This window comes from Rousettus aegyptiacus, unplaced genomic scaffold (genome assembly GCF_014176215.1).
Source record: "Rousettus aegyptiacus isolate mRouAeg1 unplaced genomic scaffold, mRouAeg1.p scaffold_m13_p_2, whole genome shotgun sequence".
NCBI lineage: Eukaryota > Metazoa > Chordata > Mammalia > Chiroptera > Pteropodidae > Rousettus > Rousettus aegyptiacus.
Genome location: NW_023416295.1, coordinates 152976080 through 153001505, shown reverse-complemented (window position 1 = coordinate 153001505; position 25426 = coordinate 152976080). Strand labels below are relative to the sequence as shown.

General features: G+C 38.0%; 1 protein-coding gene and 1 pseudogene across 2 annotated transcripts in view; both read left to right on the top strand.

The window, feature by feature from the left end:
• The window catches only part of BORCS5 (BLOC-1 related complex subunit 5), a 65376-nt gene that overhangs the window by 31174 nt on the left and 8776 nt on the right, over positions 1–25426 (top strand). For both annotated transcript variants that reach the window (XM_016156403.2, XM_016156402.2), the window contains exon 3: positions 11568–11725. In XM_016156403.2, the coding sequence (XP_016011889.1) occupies positions 11568–11725 (158 nt within the window). The remainder of the gene's footprint in view (positions 1–11567; positions 11726–25426) is intronic.
• On the top strand, positions 7773–7891 carry LOC118614680 (annotated as a pseudogene).

The following is a 25426-nucleotide window of genomic DNA, read 5'->3' as shown; positions in this document are numbered from 1 at the left end:
CCTTTAGTATCACTTTTATCTTGTAGTTCCACATAACTGCCTTAGCCGAATTTTCAAAAGGCTGCAGTCAAGTGATTTGTAGATAAGGTCTCATTCACAACTCACACAAGAAGAGCCCATATCTTCAAATATGGGTGACGTAAGTTTGTTTTAGAGGCAGGAATGAGTTCATTTCTTTGGAGAGATATGAATAGAATGTGTGTCTCTTACTCTGGTGAGAAATAAATTTAAATCAGAACTTTGCTTGGAGGAAGTGGAATGAAGTAACTGGGTACTTGAGCCTTCAGAAGTTAGGGATTTTTAGCCAAGGCCTAAGGGGGCACTAATTATGTGTTTGCAGGACTCATCGAATGTAAGCATTTCTCAGGGTATGGAACAGCAAACGTCTATGGAGAACTACTTTGTATATGTCTATAAAACACTTATGTGTCTTGGGTCTTTCAGAGATAAAAATACATAATTTCTTCCCTCACAGACCTTACAAGGCAACTGAGGGAAAAGCAAGAATGTTAAAAAAAAAGCACAAAAAGGATGCTTTGGTAAATGCCAAAAATGAACCTTTAACCAAGCGTGCTCCAGAGATGTAACTCATAAAGAGTAAGATTTAGTTATATGTGAGTTATGTTGCTACTGAAAACTTTTGTTTTCAAACCAAATCTCAAATAAGCAAAACTATCTTAAGCATAAATTAAGAGGAAAGTGGCATATTAAATTAATTCCTCAAGTAAGTTGCCAAATGATGTACACCAAAATTTCAAGAATTGGCAACTCCAGAGTTCTCATGTTTAAATTACAGTAATATTTCTGTGATCAAAAATTATTAATTTATAGTTTTTTATTCTTTAATTCCAGCACTTCTTTCCATTACTGTGATTTGCTGTGATGCTTATTATTACTACTGTATTACTATATTTACTAAGTATAGAAGATAATAAAATGCCTCCCAAGGTCCTCCTGACAGTTAAATAACATGCTTTGTAGAGTGGTTGGTAAGAGAGTGCTGTTATTAATCCTCTCAATTTTTATAGTATTATTTCTCTTTTACTGGTAGAGGAATTGAGGTGAAGTGTATCAGTCAGATTTTCTGGTTGATTTAATCAGATACAGAATTTATTGGAAGGATAATAGATAGTTTACAGAATTTCCAGAAGAGCTCTGCAATCAGGTTTTGGGCTACCTATCCAAGTATAATGGCCAAAATCATGACACAGAATGACCAATGAGGTCACTACTGCCGCCATGACCAAGTACTTGACACACCTTGTACTACAAACAGTGCTAGCTGGCAGTGGAGACTGGACTTTGCAACTGGTTCTGTTTCTGCTGCTGCCTTAGAAACTTTTTTTTTTTTTCCCGGAAAGTGCTGTCCCCAGGGAATATACCTTGTGGAAGGTCCCTATTTTGCAACATTACTCCTTACTTAGAGTCAGGGGTGGGGTGCAGTGTATAGATTGGAACTTGTGTCATGTGTATTCTAGGGTGGGGGGGGGGAAGGGACTCTTGGTTCTTTCACGTTGTGGTATAATAGGCAAACAGGCTCTCCTATGTGACACTTAACTTTATTGCCAACTTCTTGGGTATAACTCTCTGTGTGTAGAAGACATATTTTATATTTCCTGTAGATTATATATAAGCTAAGTAGAAATTGAGATTGTTTTCCTTATTAGTAGATTTCATGTGTGGAAAAATCAGTGTTTTTTCTAAAATTGATCTTGTTCTTAGAAATTAATTGTTAAACATTAATAGTATTGTCTCAGCATTTTAAGCTACTAATAAGTGAGAACTTCCATCTAATCAGGGCGTTTTCTGCAGTGTAAACAATCCTGTCTTTTTCATTGTCCAGAGTGTGTGACCCTTCAAGGAAGCCATGAGTTAACACCTATAAGAGGGGCAACCCCTTCGAGTAAGAAAGTCCTAGTATTAATATTTCAGATTTTTTTGTTGCATCTTTTTCTTAGTACTTCATGTGTTTAGAGTGACTCTGTGATTCATCTTTCTGAAAACATCAAGAAAAAATTTCAGCTCCCCAATGTGATCACTATTGACCCTCTAAAGATACCTTCCCCACATTTAAATTCAGCCCTGGTATGCCTTGCAAAGTCTGCATTTCTAAGAAGTTGTATATACACTTCAAACTAGTAGAGTCATGTGTTAAATGCCAGGTTTTAAAGAATGCTTTCAGTTCCTTAGAGCATACTCTCTTAGAAAGGGAAGAATTGTTTGGTCCTCCAAACAACCATCCCCACTTTGTGTGGAAAGCTGCACTTTGGGGGTATTGATGTTTCAGCAAGTGGAGAACACCTGAGTTGGGTGAACACTAGCTGCCAAGTTGCAGGGAGGACCCAGGTGCCCCATTTTTAGAAGCTGGCATTCACTCTTGCAAAAAAGGGAGACAAAATGGGTTTTCTATATTCAGTCAGTGAGAAGTTTTGAAGGGTTGTAGCATCCAAACTGTGAATGTTTGTAGTAGACCCTTACTCAGAGTGAGGGTCTTCTAAACTTAACTATATTTCTTTCTACAAACAATTTTAAATCAGTCTTGATCCTGTAATAAAAGAAATATGTTATAGCTGTATTAAATAATACTATTGCTCTCCTCATAGAAACATGGAATTTTCTAAGTTCAGACTTGGAAAAAATACAATTCAACTTGCTCAGTTTTCAGAGAAGGAAATGAGATTTATTTTTCCCTTGGTTTATTGTTTTCTTTTTTTTCATTTTGTTCCCGATTGGCCACATTCTTTTTTTTTTTTTTTTTTTTGCTGCTTTATTAGAGCGGTATTGTGGAATATTTTTGCTTAGCAAATATTAAAATCTACTTGATTTTTCTGTGGTAAAATATATATAACACAAAATTTACTATTTTAACTTTTTCGATTATGCAGTTCAGTGGCATTAAGTATATAAACGCCACTACCATTCATTTCCAGAACTTTTCCATCATCCCAAATTGAAATGCTGTACCCATTAAATGGTAACTCCCTTTCCCCTGCTCCCCTCAACCCCTGGCAACCATTGTGCTGCTTTCTTTCTCTGTGAATTTGACTATTTTATGCGCCTCATGTAAGTGTAATTGTCCGTTTGTGTCTGGTTTATTTCACTTAGCATACTGTTCTCAAGGTTCATCCATGTTGTAGCATATGTCAGAATTTCTTTTTTAAGGCTAATATAACACCGCATAAATACCACATTTTGCTTATCCATTCATCCATTGATGGATGCTTGGGTTGTTTCCACGTCTTAACTATTGTGGACAATGCTGCTGTGAACATGACTGTACAAATATCTCTTCAAGACCTGCTTTCAGTTCTTTTGGATATGTACCCAAAAATGGAATTGCTGGTATCCATAAGGTAATTTTATGTTTAATTTTTTGAGGAACTGCCATGTCGTTTTCCGCAGTGACTGTACCATTTTACATTCCCATCAGGAGTGCTCAAGGGTTCCCATTTCTCCACATCCTCTCCAACACTTATTTTCTGTTTTTGTTTTGTTTTGTTTTGTTTTTTAATAGTAGCCATTCTAATGAATGTGAGTTGGTATCTCGTTGTAGTTTTGATTTGCATTTCCTTTATAATTAGTGATATTGAGCATCTTCTCATGTGCTTAGTGCTTATTGGCCATTTTATATCTTCCTCAGAGAAATGTCTGTTTAGGTCTTTTGAATTGAGTTTTTTTATGTTAAGTTTTAGTTTTCTATATATTATTTTAAATAGTAATCCCTTATCAGATATATGATTTGCAAATATTTTCTCCCATTCTGTGGGTTGCCTCTTTTTACTCTGTTGATAGTGTCTTTTGATGTACAAACTTTAAATTTTCATGAAGTCCAATTTGACTGTTTTTTCTTTTGTTGCCTGTATCTTTGGTGTCATATCTAAAAAAATCATTGCCAAGTCCAATGTCGTGACCTTTTTCCCTACATTTTCTTCTGAGAGATTTATAGTGTTAGATCTTTGGTCCATTTTAAGTTAATTTTTGTATATGGTACTAGATAAGGGTTTAATTATATTCTTTTGCATGAGGATATATACCATTTGTTAGCATAATTTGTTAAAAAAACAATCCTTTCTTCCATTAAATAGTGTCTTGTAGAAAATCATTAAACCATGTATGTAAGGATTTATTTCTGGGCTATTAGATTCCATTGATCTGTATATCTTTCTTTATGCCATTATCACACTGTTTTGATTACTGTAGCTTTGTAGTAAGTTTTAAAATCAGGAAGCGTTAGTCTTTTACTTTTGTTCTTTTTTAAGATTTTGGCTATCGGGAGTCCTTTCAGATTCCATATGAATTTTACAATGGGTTTTTCTATTTCTGCAAAAAAGGTCATTAGAATTTTGATAGGGGTTGCATTGACTCTTTAGATCACTTTGGGTACTATTGACATCTTAATAATATTAAGTCTTCCAAGTCATGAAACGTGAGTTGTCTGTCTATTTATTTATGTCTTCTTCAATTCTTTCAGCAGTGTTTTAGAATTTTCATTGTACAGGTTTTACATATGAGAAAATTGAGGTGCAGAGATATAAACTAAACTGTCAAAATTCACGAAGCTAATAAATAATGGGACTGAATTCAGCTTTTCTTATTCTCCCTGTCTTTGTCTGTTTGAGCTGCTATAACAAAATACTATAGATTAGGTGCCTTATAAACAACAGGAATTTATTTTCATGGTTCTGGAGGCTGAAAAGTGCAAGATCAAGGTGCTGGCTGATCTGCTATTTGGTGGGGGCTTGCTTCCTGGTTCGTAGGCAGCTGTCTTTTGCTGTGTCCTCACATGCTGGCAGGGGCAAATGAGCTCTCTGGGGTCTCTTTCATAATAGCACTAATTCCATTTATGAGGGCTCCACCCTTGTAACCTCATCAATTTCCAAAAGCCCCATCTCCTCATACCATGCCATTGGGGATTAGGTTTCAACATCTGAATTTTGGCAAGGGACACAAACATTCTGTCTGTAGTACTACCTCAATGAGAGTGCTTTTTTGGCCTCTGGTAGTCATTGGTAACTGTTAAGAGCGAGATCCTGGGAGCATTGTTTGTATCCACACTGAACATTGTGTTAGGTTGGCATGTTATACTGTGCTTGTTTGTACTTGCAGTCTCTTCTGCCACATAGTTTAACTGAAACAATGACGATAGCCATTCTGAGTGGCTCTTCCGATGTGAGACTGATGCTCCTCTGAGGTGACTGAATGAAATAACAGTTTCTAAGGGAACCAGTCATGGAGGGCACCCTTTTCTAAATTCCCCAAAGGAACTGATCACTAACACACATCATAAGACCCCGTCCAAGTTGGGCAGATGTTTTAGACTTTTCCCTTTAAGAAAAGGTGCCTTTGAGAACTAGAGTTTGTTCACATAGGGAATACACATGGCTTCTGTGCTTTTTGTCTTTGAAACATACCGTGACCAGTATAGTCAAAAATCTCTTATTAGTTTTAGGGGGAAATAGTTTCTTTTTCATCATCTGTTGTTGCTTAATTGTACCCTCACAATAACTTTTGACAGCATTACATAGATTTTGTTTTCTAGATTCTGTAGTAGAAAATGGAGCTTGTTACACAGTTTCTCAGACATGGGCTCCACTATGCTCAATACTAATTTCTAGTCCAATTAAGTGGCTAAGACTTTAAAAATCAAGAAATTCAGCTTGGGAATAGCCTAGGTTAATACCCATGTGGCTCTTTACTATACTTTAGAAAAACTTTTTTCCCCCTTACTTGACATTTCAAAAAGAAAAAGATTGCTCAGCAAAGTATTTTCCAAATTTCTAACTCTGATGATTTTTCCACTCAACACTTTACAAAAAGAGGTAGATACCGATGGTCGTTTGCTGGATCTGTGTAATATTCAGTCTTGGTCCTTACCCATTCCTTGGAGCCCCCTCTCCATTCCTGTATAAACAAAATGGTCTCACCAGGGTCTTAGGAAATATCTTCAGTTTTTACCATTTGCAAAACTAACCCTTAATATATGGAATCTGTTAGATCTGGTTTTTAACTCAACAGACATCTACCTTGTGTGTATCACTGTTTTAAGTTAAAGAGGAATTAGAAAACCAAGGGTAATGGTCCTTTTCTGTAGCACAGTAAGGAAGACGTAATTTAGAAACTTATTTAACGTGAAAAACTAACCATAAATATATGGAAGAATAGTATATTTATTAGGAGTGAGGTGTCATGACATCCATAATTTTTAGTGGCTCAGGAAAAGAAAAAAATATAAAGAAAGATGAAGTAGATATGATAAAGTGTTAGTTGTGGAACATAAATGGTGAATATTTGGGTACATAGTTTTTCCTACTTTTCTAGATGTTTAAAAAATGCATATAATAAAAAGTAAAAAGAGAAAAATCTTAATCATAAAGAGCATTTATAAAATTATACAAAAAATAACTTCAAAGTGATATGTGGTTCATTCTCTGTTACTTAAGGGTTGAGATTATTATTAGAGTTGGTAAGTAGGAATTCAGACAGTGGTTTAAACCTAGAGGCCCACAGAAACTGGGCCCGCAATGTGAATGAGTAAAGTTGGCTGGGTGTAAGACAGTAGGAAGTGGAGAGAGCCTGAGAGTACACACCTCGTTTAAAGCATCCACATTAAGGAATTTTTAAAAATCCTTAATGTGTATTCAGAATAAAAACAGATCTGAGAGCTAGTAGTTTATCATCTCCTAAAAATGACAAAATTTACCATCTCTAAATTCATCTAACTTTCTGTCCTTTCTCCTCCTTTTATCAGAAAACATAGGGGTGGTTCAGTCCTCAAAATGAGGGAGACAGGTTCCTGACACTTAAAAATGATGGGAGCACTTTGTATCTATTTCTTCTAGAATTTGCCTGAGTTGCCACAGTTTGTAACTTCAAGAATAGAAAAAGTGGCCCATCATTTTTTTCTCTGTCTTGCTTCTGTTCTCTGGAGGAGGGTTTTGGCAGATTTTCAGAGATTCCTATCAGTCAAAGAAACATATTCTGATAATAGACCCTTGTACCTGGGCTTTAGTTTTAGATGATTTCGAGTGTACAATTGTGGTTTATAAGGGTGATTTAAAGTATAATTTCTTTGACTTTGAAGTTGGCCGAGCAACCCTGGTGTACCTTCTGGACCTGGCAGCTTTCTCAAAATCCACCCCCTCCCCACCCCTGCCATTTTTTTTCAAGAGGAAGGGTAAGGGTTTTGTTTTGTGAGCTAAAGTTGGGTTGTGTCCTCTGCGTTGGTCTTTCGGAAGCTTGGGCTGGACCTGCAGCTTTTCTCCTCTAGGTCTTCAGCACAGGCTCCCAGTAGTCATCTTAAGCACTGGAAATCAGACCGGGACCAGGCCTCACTCTTTAGTGTGTGTGGAGAATACAGAGTAGGGACCCTGAAAAGCCTTTTTTCCTCCTGGAGTCTAACTCAGCTCACTCTTTCCTTGGAATTCTGGCAGAATTGCATTCTCTTAACCTAATTTGAGAACCTTATATGTACCAGAGGTGCTATATGTTAGACACAAGGGATAAAAAGGTAAATAAAACATGATTTCTGTTCTACCAGCTCACAGTTTGTGTAATGAGGCTTTTAATTGCCTAGGAGAAGATAATGTTTTAACGTGTATTCACTCGTTTAAACCTTGGTGAGAATGAAAGATAGTAACTGGTTTTGACTTATGGAGTTGGGGAAATTTAGGGTAAAGGAAAAAAGGAAACTGCCCAACAAAACGTTATTAATAGATGGGAAAGACCTTGACCACTTTTTGTTAAAATTAGTTTATTTTAAAATGTTTGAAAGAGTCTAAGGCTATGCTACCCTGAACAAGCCCGATCCCATCTGACCTTGGAAGCTAAGCAGGGTCGGGCCTGGTTAGTACTTGGATGGGAGACCACCGAGGAAGACCAAGTGCTATAGGCGCAAAAAAAAAAAATAAAAAATAAGGGATTGTAAGCTGACAAGGTCTTTGCAGTCTGTGAGGTCAACCAAGGGTTACCTCACCTTAATAAATAAATAAATAAATAAATATTAAAAAATAAAAATGTTTGAAAGAGAAATACGTTATATGGTTTAAAAAATGTTAAAAGTCTGTTATGAAAATCTTTCTCCATCTAATTCTTATAATTTCAGAGTTTCTTTGTGCAAATATAAGTGGATATGAATATATATTTTTATTCACTTGTCCCCTTTCTTACATTATGGTAGCATACTCTATATAGTATCCTATGTATTTTTATTTTATATACTTAAATCTTATGGAGGTTTCTTAATATGACTACATGCAGAGCTTACTCATTCTATAATTATATAATACTATTTACGGATGTACCATGATTTAATCAACACGCCTCTTACTAGTGGACAATGAGATGTTTGCTCATATTTACTATTACAATCACTGCTGTAGTGAATCTTATATATACATTATACGTCATTTAGCATGTGTGCTAATGTATGTGTAAATTCCTAGTAGTAAGATTGCTGCATCAAAGGCTTTATGCATTTGTAATTTTGATAGCCATGCCAAATTGCCCTCTGTGGAGATGTTACCAATTTATGCACTAGTCATCTCTGTCTGTTTCCTCATAGTTTCACCTATGGAGCTTTTATCGTACTTTTGGATTTTTACCAATTTGATAGGTGAAAAATGGGCTACCAGTAGAGTTTTAATTTCTGTTTTTCTTATGATGAGTGAGGTTGTACATCTTTTCTTAGAGTCAAAGCATTGGTATTTCCTTTTCTATGAAACACCTTTCATATCCTCTATCTTTAGCTGATTTTTTGCTTGCCGATTTCTAGGAGCTCTTTATGTAATAGGAAGCTTACCCTTTTTGATATGAGTTGCAAATATTTTTCCCAGGTTTCTTTTTTTACTGATGGTATTTTTTTCCCTGAGGGATCTTTTTATACTGTTGGATTTGTCATAATTTTCTTTATGACCTTTACATTATTCCAGCCACTATCAATGGCACAAAATCATTCATTCCCCCTTGCATGTTGCATGCTCACTTTTTTCCTACTTCACTCTTGGATTGAGAGCAAAAAGCTTTTAGTACCTTCTTCCCCAAGTCTGTTCTGGGACTGTATTATTTGTCAGTGATAGGATAACCTTTGATAATTTTGTTAGATTTTAGTGGTCTCAAAATTCCCATTTCCTTGTTTGGAGACACTTTAGAATAAATTGGCAGTTTCTTATAAAACTACACATACAATCACCATACAACTCAGCAGTTGCTCTCTTGGGCATTTATCCCAGAGAAATGAAAACTTATGTTTACACAAAAACCTGTACACGACTGTTCAAAGCAGCATTGTCTGCAAGAGCCACAAACTGGAAACAGCTCAGATGTCCTTCAGGAGGTGAATGGTTAAACAAACGCCAGTACGTGCATGCTGTGGCTAGTACTCAAATAAAAGGAACAAACTACTGATACGGGCAACAACTTAGATGAATCCCTAATGTATGAGGCTGGGTGAAAAAAGTCAATCCCCAAAAGTTACATGTTGTATTATTTCATTTATAAAACATTTATAATGACAGTTTTAGAAATGGTGACCCAATTAGTATTTGTCAGGGGTTAAGGATTAGGACGGGGATGAGAGAGAGGTGGATGTGGTTATAGAAGCAACACAAAAAATCCTCATGTGATGGAATGGCTCGGTATCTGTGGTGGTGGATACATGAACTTACGTATGTGGAAAAATTGTGTAGAACTAAATAAATACACACGTGCAAATAAAATGAGGACATCTGAAAAAGATTAGTGGATTATATCAATGGCAATATCCTGGTTGGGATATTGTATTGTAGTTTTGCAAGATGTTACCTTTGGGGGAAACTGGACAAAGGGATACACAAGATCCTGTACACCAGGTTTTGATAAAAATTTCAATTAAAAAATAAGTCCCCATTTCTGCAAATACCAGCTTCACTAAAAGCTGCTATGTAGAGGCGGGTTCGCTGGAGTAACTGGTGTCCTTTGTGTAAGGGTCAGCAGTAGAACAGCTAAGGGACCCAGTGCTGGCAGTGGAATGTGGGGGAGCAGAGCAGTTCCTCGGGTTCAACCCTGCACTCTCCCGTAACAGGCCAGATGGAGATCTGAGAGCCCTGACTAGCATTTCCAAGGATTCTCTGGGCAGCCCAACTGGGTTGCCTGTCATACAGCCTGGTTGGGGGGTAAAGAGCACTGGTTTAGGCTCCAGTACCTGAGAACTAGTGAGAGTTTGACATTGGTGGTTGTGAGCAGGAATGAGGAAGGGTTCCCAGGATGAGCTTTGATGAGGGCGGGACCACCCTAATCATGCTCAGTGTGCACCCCGTTGGCATGTCTATCTTGGTCTACCTTGTGCTGTATCATCGGCTCTGGTATAGACAGAATGCGGCCTAGCATAGTGCTGCTCAGTGTGTGACAGGGGAATCTCCGAGATCCCCAGGACCCTGTTAGGGATTCTCTGAGGTGAAAATCATATTCACAATAATACGTAGACATTTGCTAATTACTCTCATTCTCTTACAAGTGTACAGTAGAGTTTTCCAGAGACTACACGGTATGAAATAGCAGCCGATTAAATGCAGAAGCAGCTATGTGACTCCAGCTGTTTTCTATTAAGCCAGACATTTAAAAGACTTACAGAAATGTAAACCAGTTGCCCTCTTTTCACGTCTTTGTTTTGGAAAATATAATTATTTTCCTTAAAATATGTTACTTATGTTACCATGTAATGGGATTATTGCTATTTTTAAATGATTTATTAAGTATTTCAGAATTTTCTCAGTTTAATTTTTAATAGGTGAATGTTGATATGAACTACACAAACCAAAGCCCTTTGGAGTCCTCAGTTTTTGAGAGGGTAAAGGGGTCCTAACCCCAAAAAGTGTGTGCAGCTTTGGCTTGGTGGAAAGCCCTCGGCCAGAAGTCGGTAGGCATGAGTTCTAGTGAGGACTTTGCTGTGTGACTATGGGCAAGCCATTTAAAGCCTCTTCAGCGAATTTCTTCTTCTGTAGATGTTAATAATTATCCTGTTCTATATACTTGGAAGAATAGTAAGAAAACTATATGAAAGGAAATATAATGCCCTATGCAAATGTAAGGGAATTTACTAGGTATACAATCAAACTGATGCTGGAAGAAAATGTAAAGAATGAGATTTATAGTGTGTCAGCTGACATTCTGTTCACTTTTCACATTTTTTCGTTTTTGCATCTCTTTAACAGTTTATATTTTTTCTCAGTTTCACACCATTTTAATTATTAAAAGTAATTGAGTAAATACATCTTCCTAAGTTTTCAGTTAAAAAGGGATTTATATTCCTAATACCTTGGGCTCCTCATTTGTAAAATGGGTATAATGATACTTTACTTTGATTAGGAGTATAAAAAATAATGTAGAGGAAGCTCTTTGCCAAGTGCTTGGCACATAATAGATACCCCGTAAATGATAGTTGCTATGCTTGTCTTTAGTGTATAACAAAAGATGCAGGATTAAATTTAGGTTCTTACCCCAGTCTTCAGTACACTTATTAAGATACTTTATTTACAAATTTATTAGCAGTAATTTTCATTTCATTTAATCTCATTCTTTTTTCTGCTTCGAAGGGCTACTTAGTGGCCAGACGTCTCCAACGAATACCAAATTGGAGAAACTGGATTCTCAGCAGGTGTTGCAGCTGTGCCTCCGATATCAGGATCACCTTCATCAGTGTGCAGAGGCTGTTGCTTTCGATCAGAATGCTTTGGTTAAACGAATCAAGGAGGTAAGTATTGTGACAAAGTAATATTGCTGCCTCATTATTGTGACTTCCTGTGACTCCTGATCACTTTTCTGCTGGGCAGTAAAGCCAGTGATCCCAGCTTTATGGGAAGTAGTAATTTTCTAATTTTGACGTTTGTCCCATTGCTTTGGGGATTTCCTTTCCTAGCAGTAAAATGTGATGGCAAAAAAGAGTGGTCTGTGGAGCTAGACTAATCTGGGATTTGAATTCTGGTTCACCACTTATTTGCTTGGGCAAGTTCTTAACTTCTCATGGTCTCAGTTTCCTCATCTGAAAAATGGGGCCAATAGTAGTAACCTACCTCAAGGGTAGAGTGAAGATTAAATTGCTCCCTAAGTGTTAGCTATTAATAGTATGTATAAAGTCCTGATGTACTACTTTGCTCTAGCTGACATCATATCTTCAAATTGAATTTAGCTGTTTCCTATATGTAACTTATATTTTATTTTCAGATAGTGTGTCAGTTCTTTGAGAGTAGGAGCCTTGACACCTCCCTAACAATTGTATTTTTCACTGTGTTAGCACATAAAAAGCTCAGAGATTCTTATCGGTTGGATGAAGCAATTATGCCTACTTAACCCACAAGGTTTTGTAAGGAAAGAAGCAAGATAATTCATGTGAAAGTACTTAGTAAACTAGAGAGCATGGTACAAATGTTGAGTAATTATTGATAACAGTAAGTAGCTACTTCTTTTAAGCACTTAAATATGTCATTGACTGGGCCGCAGCATGGCACACCTCTGGGAGCTCCAAGGTACGAGTAAATACATTTTCATAAGTTTTCAATCAAGAAGGGATTTATATTCCTGGTACCTTAAAGTAGTGTCATATAGAGAAAGGGTCAGGAGCTCTGTCTTGGAGAAACCACTTATGTGAATGGCATCCCATGGAATTGTTTAACAAAATAATTCAGGCCATCAAATCAGGCCAGAGAAGAAGGTGGACATGAGGAAACACATAAATGAAAGATTGAGAATCACTGAAAATTAATTATCTATTAGTAATGGATATAGTACATCCTTGAGATTACAAAGTAGTTGTTAGTTATATTGATAGATTTAAATTTGCCAACACCTCCAACATGCTAGTACTTATCTTTCATAAAACGTATGCATATACACTTCTCTCATGGAATTATTTTATCTGAAAGACTATTAAATATGACATGACATTTCATATTGGTTGGCACTGTGTGGCCTTTCATATAGTATAAACTATTTTACTACATTATGATCTACATATCGTTAAGTCCCAAACATGACTATACCTTAGAATTACTTGGGTTTTTGTTTGTTAATACTGAGCTCTCCTCTCCCCCAGCAGTTTAGCATGTGGTCTGTGAATCGTTATTTTAATAAGCTTCCCAAACGGTTCTGATCCTATTCTTCATTACCTGGGATTTGGGAACCTCTGGTCCAAAGCACCATTTTCCAGAATAAGTTCTATAAAACTAGTCCATGTAAAGAAGATAACACTTTTTACATATTCCTTCACGACCTTAGAAAGTCACAGTGCATATTATCTTATTAAAAGTGTTTAGGAATCTTAATTACAGTAAAGAAAAATAGCACTTTTCAAACTTTTTGACCTTAGAACCCTTATATTGGATAATATCTATTCGCATCTCACAGAAGTAGCATTTTTTAAGAACAGTTTTTGGGAAATACTCTTGTAGGCATAAGAAAGGCCTTACCATTTTTGACTATTGTGCTAGAAATAGACCATGACATGACTCTCAGAAGATTTTAAAATAAATCAACTTTTTCATGCTTCTTGTCTTCTTTTCGAAAGGTCCTCTAATCCATATCTATAGTTTTTTAGTTTAGGGAAGCACGGTACAGAAAGATTGGCTAGTTCATTTTTAATGATCCGGGTAAAGTATTTTGTAGTACCAAACAGAGCTCCTCATTATACCACATTTTTAAGAGTCCCGAGCAGTGTTTCTTGGCCCCGCATACATGTTAAATCACCTGGGATTTTTTGTCTCCAATATATATGACGGAAAATTTTACACACACACACTTGAGAAGACAAATACTGTGAACCTTCATGTACCCAGCGCCCAGCAGCCACAGGCTTATGAACACTCTGTTTCATCTATACCCCCACTCACTCCCTGCCACCTCCTCACCTGGGCTATTTTGCAGTAAATCTCAGGCATTTCATTTCATTCATAAATCTTTAAGTATGTATCTTTTAAACTAAAAGACTCTTTAAAAAAAAACAAACTTTAATCTGAATCAATTTTAGACTCAGAGAAAGGTCACAAGAGAAAGTCCTTGTATACCCCTCACACAGCTTCCTCTAAAGTGAGCATCTTACAGAACCTTAAGTGCAATGATCAAAACCAGAAAATTAATGTTGGTATAATATTATTAACTAAGCAAAGACCTTATTTGAATTATACCAGTTTATCCACTAATGAAGAACTTTTTTTTTCAAAAACAGCCACATTGCTCTTATCATACCTAAAATACTTAACAGTAATATCTTGATTCATTCAGTATAGCTGAGGTGCTTGTAAGAAAATACTGAAAAATAGGTCTCACTCTAAACCAGTTAGAGTGAAATCTTTGAATGGCGATGGATGGGGAAAGGAGGAAGCTGAGCAGTTATTTATGAAAGTGCTCTAGAATCTAACCTGTGTTGAGAACCAGTGTTCTGGAGCATTAACTTAAAACAATTAAGCTGAGTTTAAAATTCTCTTCGATGACCTTTGGGATTCACTTTGAGTAGTCAGTAGTTACCCAGGATTGTTGGGAAACCCAGAACAGCACTCAGAATACCAAGCAGGACCTCTGTAGTTCTCTCAGGGAGGAGGAGTTGAGCAGTGTTTTAGGGTTTTCATTGGTCGTCTCTGTTGGAAAGTGCCAGCAGACTCCTGAAAATACACATCCATCTGTGTTCACTTCAGTCCTAAGGGTTAAAATTAGTCATTTCCAAATGAATAAAGCAGAGGATGTAGATTTACTCAAACACCAACTCTCTGATATTATTCCAGATGTTTCCTGGAAATTTGGTTGCAAGAGCGAGGAAGTAACATAATGCTATATGTGTTGAAAAGTAAGGGAACTTAATAACCATGGAGAATATGTATTCGTGGAAGTGTAGAACCCAGATCAGCTGGAGTAAAGTTACAGTGCTTGTGATCACTTGAGTTTGGGTCAAAGGGAAACGTGGCTGTAACTGTCTGATTCAGATAAAAGAAAATCAAGGAGTTAGCTAAGCGTTCCTGTTGCTAAATTTGGATGATGCTCTTGAATGACGATTTTATGTTTTATAAGTGTGTGTATGAGAGGAGAGAGGAGTAGAAGATAGAGGTGGTCTTCCTTCACAATTAGGGATCTTGTAATATATGTTGACCACTAGTTTCCTTACTGGCACAGTGACCCTGCAGTCAACCACCCAGCACTGCAGAGCGACTCCTACAGACCTACTTAGTGTGAGGTTCTTTAGGGGTTACAGAGAAATGTGACATAGTCCCTGCCCACTGAGAGCTCAGTATTGGTGAAGGAACAAAAATACACAGAATAATAATATGAAAGGTAAGGCAGTATCAATGGAGATTGCTTAATTATGGTTTATGATGGAAGTTCTATAAGAGTTAAAGGTCAGGATATTCTTCAACAGGTGAAGTTTAGTTTAGGTCTTAAAGGAAAACCAAACTTTGGGAAATGAATGGAGAGAAAGAGGTGAGCACAGCTTGACAGTCTTAGAAGAAAATTAACTTTAAGGCTTCATGGGACAGTAAAGAAACTAAACTTAGGCAAATAAAGCTTCTCTACATTAAGAACCACAGACTGTTGGAGTTGGAAGGACCTTGGAGACTATCTGGTCCAGGACTCTTATTATTTAGATGCAGATTGAAGCCTGTAGAGGAAGCAAACAATTTATCCAGGGTCACAGAGTAAGATAATGGCAGAAATTATGGAATTAAAAGTAGACGAAGATCCAAAGAGGGTTTTTGTTGTTTTTTTTGTTTTGTTTTGTTTTGCCGATGGTGTACTCGAACATGTTTATTAGTGGAGGGGAAAGAGACGGGAGAGACCAAAGATGAAAGCTAGAAAGGGAATTCATGAGAAAGGTCCCTGAGGAGACAGGAGAAGGTAGGATTTAGAGCTCTGGAGTTATTTATTTTGAGAGAAAAGGAAGGATATAGGCAAGTTTTAAAAAAGAGGCTACCCAGCACAGACCAGTCACATGGAGGAGCCTGTGTACCCTCTCTGAAGAGGGGAGGTCATTTGCTGAGAGTGACTGCTGGGAAGGAGTACAGTCACGAGCATTGGGAGTTGCTGAGGGCTCAGCCTTTCTGGAAACCTCCACCTTGCATTTGGAGGTGATTTCGCATAGTAGTTCGTAGTGTGAACTCCAGAGCCTTATGGTCTGGGTTCAGGTCCTGGCACTGCCTCTAGCTACGTGACCTTCACTGAGTTACTTAATCCTTTTGAGCCTGTTTCCTCTTCTATTAAATAGAGGTAAGAATAGTATGCAGCTAAGAAAGGTTTTTGTGACAGTTAAATGAGTTACTATACGTAAAGTACCTAGGACCATGTCTGCCACATGGTCAACACTGTAGTGTTAGCTCATGTTATTGTTCAAGTAGAAATAATGACTAACTGAGAAAAGCCTAACCTTATTGCCATGAATTGACCTATATGAAGTTTCTGGATACCAGTAGCAGCCTAAATATTGGCTCATTTTAAGCAATACCCTAAACAACCCAAATGTGATAACTAGATGGAGGCAAGACAGATAATTTTTAGCCCATTCTGGTTTCCATCAAACCTTGCGTGATTTCTTTCATGCCAATGGATATGTCATTTTCGGCCTTTTTGTTATGAATTTAATTGTTTATTCTGCTTTGTTAATAGCAAACTGGTGTCTGGGGAACATGGGTCATGAGAAATGTGACAGTGAATGGCAGCAAATGATTAGTCTTCGGCTTCTACTGCGGATACATCACTTCTTATCATTTTGGTGATTTTCTGTGCTATCTCCTCATTTCTAGTTAAGGATTCGAGTTGAAAGTCAGACACTTTCAGTTTTAGGTCACATTTGTCATTGAAATTTGGGATAAATGAAAGGTAAAGAGACATGCATCCTCCTGATGTGGGTACTTTCCCCAGAGGCAGGAAGAAGTACACAGTAAGATGTGGTTCAGACATTTGGAGCGGTGCTTGTTGCTGATCTTGATCACGTTTCTGCCTCACTCTAGTTGCCATCACTGTGTAAAATAGATTAGAATATCTTCTTAACTAAGGTAAAGCCACTCGGTTTGTCACAGTTCTTATGTACTCACTTAAAGGCCTTGAAACTAAATTCATGATATGATTCCAGTTGTCTTTTTTATTTTTAGATGCATTGATAAGCAGGCTCTTTTAGCATAAACCAAAGAGAAACATTGAATGGGAGGTTCAGATGAACAGGTAAGAAAGAGTTGTACTCCTCAGAAAGCCACATGATTACGTGGGATTACAAAGAGACCCTAAAGTTTCTTTCATGGAGCCCTTTCATTACACAAATAAAGAAACCAAGGTCCTTGGAGTTTATTTGGGACTTGCCCAAGGTTTTTCTCCTAGTTAATGGCTAAGACGATAGAATATGAGTCTTCAGGTTGCCAGTCCTCTTTTCTGCTTTACCATACTACGATGTCTTCCTTCTTTGGAATCTGTCTTTTTGTTTTTAGTTATTCCATTTTTATGCAGTAGGCACTCAACTTGATATTTGAAGGAGTGAGCCGCTGTTCATGGGCCTACACACAGAACTGGGCAAGGATTCTTTCTGTCGACAGTACTGTAATGTTGAAGACCTAACTGGAGCCATTTCGCAAGTGTTTGAGCTGACTTCCTGTACCAGGTTTCCTCCCATGGGGCTGGAGGAGAGATTGATCAAGGTTACATGAGTTGCTAATAGTGTTGCACAAAGAATCAGTGGCTGCACTGGCATTAGCATTCACTCTGAGCTCCTTTAATTACACATCTGGTCCTGGTCCGTGTGAACCATTTGGTCAGGTGAAGCTGTTACCCTTTGCCTGCCACCTTGAACTGTGAATCTTCTTTAAACGACAACATTGTTAAGATTCCTGTTACTGCTTTTAAAGATATCCTGGCACTGTTAGCTGCTTACTTGATTTCAAATTTTAAAATGGGTTGGGAGTATTTATTTAAAAGTACAAATTTTGGTAAGAGCATTGAGATATTGGGCCTCTTTTTACTGAAATGGTGAGGGCAAGGCATTACAAGAAAGTTTTGTGTTCTTTCTATCTTATAGGTAACTCTGGTGTAAATTTCAGGTCGAGACCTTACAATATAATTATAGTATCTCCCGTTCTTGTCCTTTGGGCAACCTTTCTTTTTGGTAAGAAATACAACTGGTCCCATGGGTGGCAGGAAATAGAGATGGAGATGGGGCTATTCTGGTTTGTCTGGCTGTAAGGGCTGCTGTACAGTACTTCCTTCAGCCTGGCCCCACACTTCCTTTATACCAGCACTGCCAAAAGGCAGAAATCCTGGAAGAGGGCCCAGTCAAGTTTATTACTTGCCTTTTGGAAATGTAGGCTTGTGTTTTTTGGCAAGGTGTGAGCAAAGCCCAATTATTTGGCTTCTCCCAGATTTAACTCCATTCAGGTTCTGGATACCGACATATGAGCATGTGTGAACAGCAGTCCCATTTCCCCCCAGTTTGCCTGCCCTAGGTGTGCCCCTAGACAGATGGCTCTGCCAGTTCTCCTAGTACCAGCTGTATTTGCCAGGCACTAGGCCCTCTCCCTGTCCCTCTCCCAGCTCATTTTCATTCTACCACAGCGGGCAGTATTAGAGGCCCCACATAGCACCTCTTTTGTGAGAAATGCCCAAGTAATTGCAATCTATAAGCCAGCTGGTAAGCTGTATTAAGGGCACATGGGTTATAGAACCAGAAGTTGGATTGGCAAAATATATTTCTTCCTTCCCCTGTATCTCTTTCAGTGAAGACAAACAGAATTTTAGCAAATTTGAGCATTGCTGAAAATGTTCAGAACAATAACTGGCACATAGTAACATTTAATAAATGTTTGTTAAATGAACAATTTAATGTATTCAGTTATTTCAATATCAATGTTCTTATTTTATTAGAGAAAATAAAGATCATGAGTTCTATTAGGTGGGGTAGGCCAGACCGCATCTATAAATAGACTCCAAGATGTGTAACGGCTCAAATGCAACAGTTTATTTCTTGCTCATGTTCAAGGTGGATGTTTCTGGTTTCTAGGTGACTCTTGTCCCCAGAGTTCAGAGATTTGGGCTCTTCCCATCTTGTGATTTTGCCATACATAAAGACCACATTGTTGATAGCGTCCAGTTGGCCGAAAGGGAAAAAGAGTGGAATAGCACAGATGGGAGGTTCTTAGGGGCCAAACCTATAAGTGTTACACATTACTCTGGCTAGAACTCAGTCACGTGGCTACCGCTAACTACAAAGGAGGCTGGGAAGTATAGTCTATGTGTGCCCAGGGTTATACTAAATTTTAAGTTATATTTTGAGCATCTGTGTTATCTTTGAACTAACATTCCTAAAATGTATCTGTAGCCCAATGCTGAGATTCAGAAGAGCTGGTACAAGGTTCCATGGTAACTTTCACTTGGTTTAGGTCTTTTCATCGATAAAAACCAAGTGATATTAAGAAAACACTTAAGATTTTAACATTAAGTGAAAAAACCAGGACACAGCATTTTATAGTCAATGTGATTTCAACTACATTAAATAGCCCTAAAAATATTAGAAGGAAACATGACAGTTGTGGTTGCCCTTTAGTGAGGAGATGATTAGTGATATTTATTTTTAGCCTGACTCATTGTATTTTTTTTATATTTTACAAATATATTATCTTGAATATGCATTTTTTTTTCCAACTTGGAATACATGTGTTTTTTTCTCATGATATATGAGCCTTATTAGGGTTCTCTCTCCCTGCCTGCAGAATTTTGACTTACCGAGATAAGAATGTGCATTTCCAGAACTTCGTATGCATGTGCCTTTTCATTTATGAACTCATTCAGTTTTGTTCCAGGCTCTGTTCTGGGTGTTGAGCATGTGTCACTGAACAAAGCAGAATTCCTTCCTCATAAACCTTTCATTCCACTGGGGAAAGAGACAATAAGCAAGGTAAAAAAGAAAAATGTATAGCATGTAAGATAAATGCTGAGGATAAAAATATAAAGCAAGAAAAGGGATTTAGAATATCAGTAGGGTGGGAATTTTAGGGAGGGTGAGCTAGGAAGGCCTTTCTAGAGAGGAATTTTTAATATAAAGCCCTGGTCTGTACAGAGCAAGCTTAAAGACTCTTCCTTCACACTCTGTCTATACCTAAAATTTATCAAATTTTTTGACCAGCGACAATACCCAAGATTCTGTGTATTCTTTACAGTCTATTCATTGTTATACTGATCTGGATGTTCTTAAGTGGAGACTTACTTGCTACCTCTGTTGTTGGTTGGGAGGACACTTGCAGATTCATTCTCCTTTAAAAAAAATATATAATTCTTTCAGGTCTTAAGGATTCCCAGAGGATTTGTCTAAGATGTATTCCTAGAGCTCAAGGCAACAGTTAACTTTTTTTCTGCCCATGTTGACAGACTATACTTTAATATTATAAGATTTGAGATGCCATCCTGGCATTACTCCACAATGTTTGTTCTATGCATGAGTAGAGAGTTTATCATTTATCTAAGGTCATATCAGACGATTGCTAGAAATTGCTCATGCAGAAAGTTAGGGTGACAGCCAACATGTAGCCCAGAGCAAATGGGATAATCAATCCGCAAGTACTCTGCAAGACTCTAAGGAGCTATGTAAATGAAGGGAAAATTTTAGGAAGCAAGTCATTTATTTCAAAGGTAGCAGACCAAGAAGGAGGTGATATAACTGCAGAAGCGTTAGTGGCACAATTGCATCATAGTTTCAGTGATGTTATCTTCCTATATCCTAAGGTACCACGGCCATTGTCTTTCACCCGTGCTGAGACCTAGATTCTCAGGAACCAGTCACTCTCCTGCCTTTCCATCTCATAATACTCATAGCTGTATTCTCCAAAACCCATTAAATTCAGACTGCTCCGTGGTCTCCACTCCTGCTCCATGCCTTCTGCTGTGCTCCATCTTATATTTCCATAAGCATAGACCAACAACATTCCTGGTTTCCTTTGGTCGGAAGCCATCTTCTGCCTCATTTCTCCCCTAGTACTCAGGAAATGTTTGCTTGCTGAATTTGTGTGGTGAGGATAAGTTGTTACCTCATCTCTCTGCGTGGCTAATGATGTGGGCCTCAGGCTTTTGCATGTCAGGAACGGTCATCGGTGTAGCGTGTAGGAGCACAGACTCTAGCATCAACTCAGGAATACCAGGTTATGTTAGTATTCTCGTCGTCATTGTCGTCATCGTCATCATTTCATATCAGGTATCTCCTGTTCTTCAGGCATAGGGTAGAGGATTTGGGCTGTACAATATTTACCTCCACACCACCTCCAAGATCTGTTCTTTACTCTGAGTCAAAAAGGGACTGTGTTAATGGATAGTTTGGGTGCATAAATGAGGAGATTACAGAGCATACAATTAATTTGGATTTACTTTGTTTAGTCACTTTGCTCAAGTTTTAAAATATTGAATGTGTCACTTAGGTCATACAAGCTTATTCCCCTTTAATCCTGGACGTTGGGAAGTGGAGTCCAGGCTACTGATGTGACTCCCAGATTTTCTTCACCGTCCTCTCACTCTGTCTACCAACAGGGCTCCTCCAACGCCTCTCTTAAGAAAGTAGTAATAGTAAAATAACAATACAGCTGTCACTTTTTGCATGTTTACCATGTGCCAGGTCTGTAACAGGCATTTTACATATACTGTCATCTATGTTTAACCGATAAAGAAACTGAAGTTCAGAGACCTGAAAGGTAAACCGTTTGAGGATACACAGTTGTTAAACAATGGAGCTGGGACTCAAACCCAGATCTAAAACCCACAATTGAGACTCCAAATGCTTTTTCTATGATTCTTTTTCTTTTCTCTTCAATTTTTTATGAGGGGAATTTTACTTTCCAGCTCCTCTCCTTGTTTGTAGTTAATGCTACATTTCACTGACCCAATATCCATTTATAATATTCCCTTCATAGTTTCACAGTATACTTTTCTATTTCAAAAGCATTCCTTATAGGATGCAGTCACACTTTAAAATAAATAACCCTGAAGACCCCACATCTACATATTTAAAAATGCAAAGTCTGCCTGCTTTGAGGCTAACTTTTCTACACTCGCCATCAATCACTGTTTTGTGAAAGGGGCCTTTTACCAGGATCCCTGAGGACCACGGTGGTAATGAAGGTGGGCCGAGAGGCAGTCAGGGAGTCCAGAAAGCGGACTCTCTCTGGGAGGCTTCATACCTCTTCAGTCCCTCTCTGGAAGGACTGCAGGGAGAGTGGGGGTCTCTAATGAGAGAGAAAGCAGAACAAGGACTTCTCAAGGAGGCAAAGGTTTTCTAAGGTGTCAGTGTGCCCTGTACTAATGTTTTTCATGAGTCCAGGGAAAGATCTCCCAAGGGAGAGGGAAGAGTGTGACGTCTGCCCTCGGGCTTTTATTTTTACTCTGATCTTTGTCTTTTCCTGATTTGCCTTTCAGTGTCACTCTGGCTCTTTTCTGTGGGACGAGGAGGGAGCAGGTAATCTGCCTGACTGACATATTTAGTTTTGGGACTTGCTTAAAGGTTTTGAGATTTCTTTCCCACCTTCCTACCTAGACATAACTGCCAAGGGTGAGAAGGCCTAAGGGGAAGTGGGCAAGTCATAAAATAATTATTGGAACGGAGTGATGCAATTCAAATTCCTGAGGTCTTGGTATCTCTTAATTCTCTTGAACTGAGTGATGCAATTCAAATTCTTGAGGTCTTGGTATCTCTTAATTCTCTTGAAGACCCAAATAAAATTTGTTCCTTTACTGAGACATTTAGATACATTGTTTGAACAAAGGAAACAGGGTCACTTCAGAATGTCCACTGTGTGGTAATAGATGCCATTCAGCCTGTGGTGTAATTAATGAAAATACTGGCGACAGTCTGCCCATTGTTTGACCGTTGAGCAACAGGAAATGGCAGACTAATAAGGAGCTGGAGAAGACTTACATAATTCCAGAAGGAAGCAGAAACTGCACAGTTTTACTGATATCCTCCCAGTTGCGGACCTAGATCCACCTGTGCAGATTCCTGTCCCTAATAGACATGGAGATGTTCTTTTGGTTTGACCTTATCATTTGATTTTGACATCATTTAACTGATTTTTTGTTTTCCTTATAGCCAGAAGGTCACAGTTTAGATCACAGTTTCCACTCACAGTTATCATTCGTCTGACAAGGCAGAACTAACTATAGAAAAGGAAATGTCATTGGCCGACTTTGTTTCTTCAGACAGTTGACAGTAATGTCATGTGATGGCCCTTGGAATCAGGAGATCTGGAGTCCAGTCCCGGCTCTGGCAGTACTAGCTGTGTGGACTTGGGTAAACTGCTTAACCACTCCAGTAGTCGAGTAAAGTGAGGGCGATGGGATTGAGTGAGCTCTCAGGACCCTTGCTGCTCTCACATGCTATGTTCTAAGCCCCTTCGGTGAAGTCAAGGATTGTGAAACTTGTATAAGTGAATGTCCGGGTACAGAGTGTACAAACAGACTTTGCCAGAGAAAATGTCATTCAAGTTTATCTACTAACAAATAGTTTATTCCTTTGGTCTCTTCTCAGTTTTTGTTATTATAAATGTCTATTTTATGTCTAGTAATTTGTTATTTTTGTTATTAAAAAAAAATACCGATGGTTAAATTAGAAACAAAAGTATTTTTTCACTGCACTTGAAAACTATAAAAATTGTCATTTAAATTCATCTGTTAAGCATTTCAAAAATGTGTTGAACATGTCATTCAACATGGTGTATATTTAAGTGAAATGAATTGACATTTGAATCGATGAGCTCTGTGGAAAAGATAGGTGAAGATTAGGTGGAAAAGCATGGATTTAAATTCTGGTTTCACTGCTAGTACTAGCTGTGTGACCCTGGACATGTTTTGTGATCTCTGAATCCCTAGTTCCATATCGCTATTAGGAGAATGTTTTCCCTATAGGATTATCACGAAGAACAAAAGATAATATGTGTACATAGTACAGTGCCCGGCATGTAATAGATACTCAGGGAATAGCAATTGTAACTGCTACACGTTATTTTATTACATTAATTAAAGTAACTAGGGAATTACTGAATACTATATACTGTGTCTACTTTCCTAGTCATCCTAATATGGTATATATTGATTGCTAAGAGAAATACTCCTACTGGTATGGATTTCAGTTTCTGTTTTCGGTAGACCATATAGACTGTGATTTGCCAAAGAGGGATTTTTCTTCTTGTCTGATTTATAGATCAAAAGTGTGATATGAGGATAAATGGTAAGAGTTTACATTTCTAAGCTGTCATTGCAAACTGTTGTCTTCAGAAACAGGGTCACTTCAACATGTGCAGTATGTGGTAATTGGTGACAGTATCGCCTATGATGTAATTAATGAAAACATCTGCCCGTTGTTTGTCCATTGTGCAAGAGAGAGGCATCCCAGGGAGGATTCTCACAGAGCACCCCCAAGTCCTCTGTAGGCATAGTGATCTGGAGGAGGGCCAGAAAGCTAGAACACACATAGTTGACCGCGAAAAGTTTGGGTTGCCGCCTAGTGTACCCTAACTTTTATAATCTGTATCCCCAGGAGAGGTCAAGTGAAAAGTGCCATGAGGCTAGAAGATGGGGAGGGTAGGCTAAATCGTGCCAAACTTTGGTTGCTGGCATGGGGCATTCCATTCTCTGATGCAGAGACAGCTAATAACATGAGTCAAAGACAAAATCAGGAGGTGGCTGATGTGTGAAAGCTCAAGCAACTAAGCCCAGGCACCAGGTTCTCAGAGTGGAAGGGAGACCTTAAGAAGAAGGTGCCTCTGGTCAGAAATGAGATTAAGAATGTGGCCATTATGGGGTCAGTTTAAGAATAAGCAAAGAAAGTTCCAGGAGATTGCTGAGAACTCAATTTTGAGGTACCTCCCACCCTTTTATAGTATACAATTCAGTGATTCTCATTATATTTACATAGCTATGCAACCAACACCACTATCTAATTCTAGAACATTTTCATCACCCCAAAAAGAAACCCCGTATCAATTGGCAGTCACTCCCCATCCCCCATTCTCCTATCCCATGACAACCACCAGTCTACTTTCTGTGTCTGGATTGCCTATTCTGGGCATTTCATGTAAATGAAATTATCTGTGGCCTTTTGAGTCTGCTTCTTTCACTTAGCATGATGTTTTCAGGGTTCATCCATGTTGTAGCTCATATCAGTATTGCATGCCTTTTTAACGGTGAATAATATTCCATTGTATGACTATACCACATTTTGTTTATCCATTCATCAGTTGATGGACATTTGGGTTGTTTCCATTTGGGGGCTATTATGAATAATGTTGAACATTTGTTACAAGCTTTTATATTAATATATATGTTTCACTTCTCTTGGGCATATATATTCCTAGGATTGAAATTACTGGGTCATATGGTAAACCTATGTTTAACTTTTGGAGAAACTGCCAAAACTGTTTTTCAAAGCATGTCACCATGTACATTCCCACTAGAAGTGCAT